General features: G+C 36.8%; 1 protein-coding gene across 1 annotated transcript; it reads left to right on the top strand.

Moving 5' to 3' along the window:
- Positions 1 to 265: 265 nt before the first annotated feature.
- LOC144964553 (pancreatic triacylglycerol lipase-like) lies at positions 266 to 3502 on the top strand. Its single transcript, XM_078898975.1, has 2 exons — positions 266 to 453; positions 1946 to 3502. Exons 1-2 carry the CDS (start codon positions 366 to 368, stop codon positions 3349 to 3351), a joined length of 1494 nt encoding a protein of 497 aa, XP_078755101.1. The 5' UTR covers positions 266 to 365; the 3' UTR covers positions 3352 to 3502.
- Positions 3503 to 4769: the final 1267 nt, after the last annotated feature.

Raw genomic sequence — 4769 nt, 5'->3', positions numbered from 1 at the left:
GTCACTAGTACATTCATTTGTGTAAACCGTGAAGAGGCGAGGAGAGAGAACACACCCTTTAATTTAATAGCACTTAAATTAAATACTCTTTTAAGCTTGGATTTGAACTTTTTTTTTCGATTCAACCCTCACCTTAATGCTGTTTTAATACGCGTGGTCACATGTGTTCGGATTATTAAGATTATCGAAATAACCAATCTTCGAAGTACTACGATGTGATTGTAGTTGGAATGTATTCTGTTACTTTATCTATTGTTTGAATGAAAGAAGATTACTTATTTGAATTGCTTGAAACAGTTCTGACAGTTCTGGCGCTTCGCTTTAGGAATTAAAAGACGATTTAGATTTTAAAATAAATACAGGCCATGTCACTGACTCTCCGTTTTATAATAACTGTGTTTTTCACAACAGTGTATTTCCTGCAGTCTGGTGTTCGGTCTTTCATACTAGGAGGTAAGTTTGATATATAATACACAATCACGATGTCGTTATTGTTGCGTTATAAACACTTTTCAGGGTTCTAGGGCAATGGAAAAATTAGTTTAATGTTCATTGATATTGAACGTAGGCTTGACACAGTAAGAGTCAAATAACAATAGTCAAATTGAGAGGATGCTGCAATTTGATTGGCTAATACAGATGATGTTGACGTTTTGGTTTACCCTTAGTCAACGAAACACGATGAACGAAACACTAAAGATAAACGAGAGGTGAGAGGCGCTTTACAAAGGGTCCCTAGAAAATATCAACACTTTACAAGATGTTCAAAGCGCTTTACAAAGGGTCCCTAGAAAATATCAACACTTTACAAGACATGACGCCTTGAAGGCAGTAATACAATTTTTACCCAACATTGACCAGCCAGATACTCATTTTACACCTTACTTCGGTGACAGAATGTGAGTAAAGAGCCTTTTTCGAAGATTGAACTATATGCCGCTCAGAGCTGGACTGGAACCCTGGACCTTCCTGTCCGATGGCGAGTGTCACAGCCCCAGGACCACATAGCCGCACAAAGAAAACGGAATTTTGCTTTTGTCACAAGACCACATCTTACACATAAAAGGTCGACTCTCATGTAACGAATGCTCTAAATAAATATCACGTTTTACGTCACAATTATGCCACTTTTTAAATCATATTAATGAGAGATTTGTGGTTATCCTTTTAATAATCAAGTGTATATTTTGACGTAATACAGATTCTTAAAAGTCTAATAATTTCAAACAAAATTGCAACACCGAGAGAGAAAAAGAAACGACCAAACATAGGAATATTTTAGCCTCAAAGTTTTTGCAAAGCCGTTCACTCCAGACTCTTTGAATACAACGTGTCCCAATGCTGTTTTGATAATTTTCAATGTTGACTGAGTTAAGTTTTAAGCCACAGAACTTCATTGTCTGATATTTTGATATTTTTCAAAGCTGTAAATTTTAATAGTATTTTTTCCATAATTTTAGCAGCCTCTAATTACATCTATACTCGAATTGTTTAACCGAAAAAGCGAAAGATAAAAAAAAATGACAGGAGCAAATCAACAACAACAGAGAAAAACCAAAAAAAAACAAAACAAAACAAAACAAAAAAACAACAACAAACAATAAAACACCTAACAGCGATGTTTAGTGATAAGCAATAACCTATGGCTTAACACTCTTCTCGTTCTTTTTCAAGTATGTTGCATTCTTCTGTTGTCAGCCCAGTCCGGCTCTTAATGTCGTCCAGCCATGATCTTGTTGGACGACCTCTTGATGATGTCATGAAATAAATAAGGCTTCTGATCATTTGATTGATCTCAAAAATATTCTTGGGGATACCAATGTATTGAACCTTTTGTTTAGGTATCAATTTTAATATTTTTGCCACCAGCGTTATTAGAATTAGAATTTTTGTTATATTTCCCGATATATAAAAAACGATATATAAAAAACATCCTTCTCCTCAGAGAACACCAAATGTTACAGAGATTTAGGATGCTTTTCTTCAGGCTACCCCTTCCGAAGTCCTACAAGACCCATTTCTACAGTTCCATCTTCCCCAGATCATATCAGGACTCTGTTTATTTTGTACACTAGGGACAAACCCCAGAAAGGCCAGGAATTAGATGCGCGTAAGTACATTGAAGCCAAATCAACATGGAAGCATTTCAAAAACAGACCGACGAAAATCATCGTCCACGGATTTTTTGACGATATTAACATAGTGTCTTGGCTAGAGGATATGAAATCTGAGCTCCTGAACCACGGAGACTACAATGTCATTATTGTGGACTGGCATCACGGAAATCTACTCCCCTACACGCAGGCAACTGCCAATACTCGCGTCGTCGGAGCCCAACTTGCAGTTCTCATCCTTCAGCTCCAAAAAGAATTCAAAGTGACTCCTGATCAGTTTCATATAATAGGTCATAGCCTTGGAGCTCACATCGCTGGCTACGCGGGTGAACGGGTAAAAGGTTTAGGCAGGATATCTGGCCTTGACCCTGCTGGTCCGTATTTCAGTGGAACTGATAAAGTAGTAAGACTGGACCCGTCAGATGCTTTGTTTGTCGATACAATTCATTCAGATGGTGTAAGCGTTCTTAGGCTTGGATTGGGCATGAGTGAACCCGTAGGAGACATGGATTTCTATCCAAATCTTGGGCACGATCAACCTGGCTGTGAAAAAGACGTTTTCAATTTGTTAAATATATTACTTAAGCAAGGCATAACTGATGTTATCGCATGCAATCATCTTAGGTCAATCAAACTATTCACAGAAAGCATCAACACAAAATGTCCATTCAGGGCTGTTCCTTGTGATAATGAGAATGATTTCAAACAAAACAAATGCCACGGATGCACTGAGGACAGATGTGCTTCGATGGGATTTAAAGCAGATAAAGGAAAACTTTCAAAAGGAATACATATGAAATATTACACGAGCACAGCACCACAATCTCCTTACTGTCTTTACCATTCCGAAATAAGGATAAGATTGGCATCACCCTATAAAGCGTCAGAAGAAAGAGGAATAATGAAAGTTCGTCTTCATGGAACAGAAGGAAATTCCGAATGGTTACCATTATTTAAACATCCTGTCGTTTACTACCCAGGATTAACATACGGAAGAACAATTGAACTGCCTGAAGACTTCGGCCGATTGTCATCTGTAGACTTCAAGTGGCATCATCAATCTTCTCTTACAAACCCTTGGAAATGGAACCTGTTTGGTTTAAGAAACCCCAAGCTGTACTTACATGAATTGGATGTAGTGAGTGAGAACGGAAATAAAGTTGAAAGATTTTGTGCGAGTGACAACGCTGTTGAAAACGATGAAGTCTTTTCCTTATACAAACGATGTGAAAATTAACGTTATCATCAGTATCGTGATATTAAAAAGATGTCGGTATTTGTAGAGACTTAAAAGGTTTCAGAAAAAAACACGAAATTTTCAAGCAAATTACCATGGAATGAAAAGGAATTGCAATATAGATTAAACTTCTTTTATTATAAATCCCAAATTTGACTTCAAATTAATTTATTATTCAACGCATTGAAAATATTATTCAATGATTATCTACGAATCTACTAAGAAATAATAGGGTTTTCGAATGGGAAGGTGAAATAAGTTTTTCTTTTGTATGAGGGGTTCCATTACTTTCATTAGTAGAACAGAGAGATCGATTTCAATCCCGGATGAAGTCCCAAAAATCCTCTCCCCTCCCCCTTCCAATTCTGTCCATCAAAAAAGGAAAGTACTGATCGGTATACGAATGTTCTATCCAAAATTAGCGTAACATTTGTCTTAAAATCTGCTTTATCGTCTTCAAGTCCTTATCTTAATGCTCTAGCTTGGAAAGAACTGTAAAAACTACATATTTTTGGATAATAGGCTGATTTATCACAAATTTCTCTCTTTAGCTATTCTTAAAACAGCAAACAATCCTTTGCCATGTGGACAGAAGGGTGTCGCGTCTGTGTAAGAGAGGTGGCAAGTGGGAATAGACAAATAGAAGTCAATTAGTTTCCTCAAAAACAGAAGTCGTCCCTGATATAGTTGGAGTTAAAGTTCCTGACAACCCGACAGATTTTTAAGATAACGTTTTAAGATTAAAGAAATAGGTAGTTGGAGTGGTAGATATGGAACGTTATATATGTATAGGGATAGATCCGGTTCATAATATAAGTATTAATGCCTGTTAAAGCAGAAATCAATTTCTGTTAATAACATGAGTTATCAACTTCTGCCGTTTTCTGTTATATTATAGTTTGCTTTTACTTACGGCCCAGGCGAAAAAACTATATTAATTGTAGTTTTAAATGTCATTAATTTATCATAAAATAATTTAAGTCCTAAGGATATAAGTATTCGTACCCTCATCACACAGTATTTTCCGCTAAATATGATTTCAAGCTGATCACTATAGCATGCTGGTTTTAGAGTGATGGAATGAGAGAAAGACCCCGTTTTCCTGAGTACTTGCGTATATAGAAATATGACCGGAGTTGAGTCAATCCCAGAAACCAATGATGTTCCTGGATTTGTTATTGCCATAATTTAACTGGTCATTAAATTGGATCCATTCAGATTTCGCGCGTGCGAGTCCTGGCTGGTCCGTCAGGTAATAAATGGCGGCGCATCATTGCGTAATCTTAGGATACCTTTACTGCCGCTTTGATCAGTTGATTAATTATGCAGGCATGTGGCATCTCTCGTCTCTTAGCTGGTCGTTAATTAATTCCGTGTCATAAATCGGCGTCCTTGTAAGTGTAAAAGTATGTAGGTGA

Source organism: Berghia stephanieae, chromosome 2 (assembly GCF_034508935.2).
Source record: "Berghia stephanieae isolate SIO BIC M18660-M18661 chromosome 2, UCSD_Bste_1.3, whole genome shotgun sequence".
NCBI classification, from domain to species: domain Eukaryota; kingdom Metazoa; phylum Mollusca; class Gastropoda; order Nudibranchia; family Aeolidiidae; genus Berghia; species Berghia stephanieae.
Note: the sequence above shows the minus strand (reverse complement) of the source record. Positions and strands in the feature narration are given on the sequence as shown.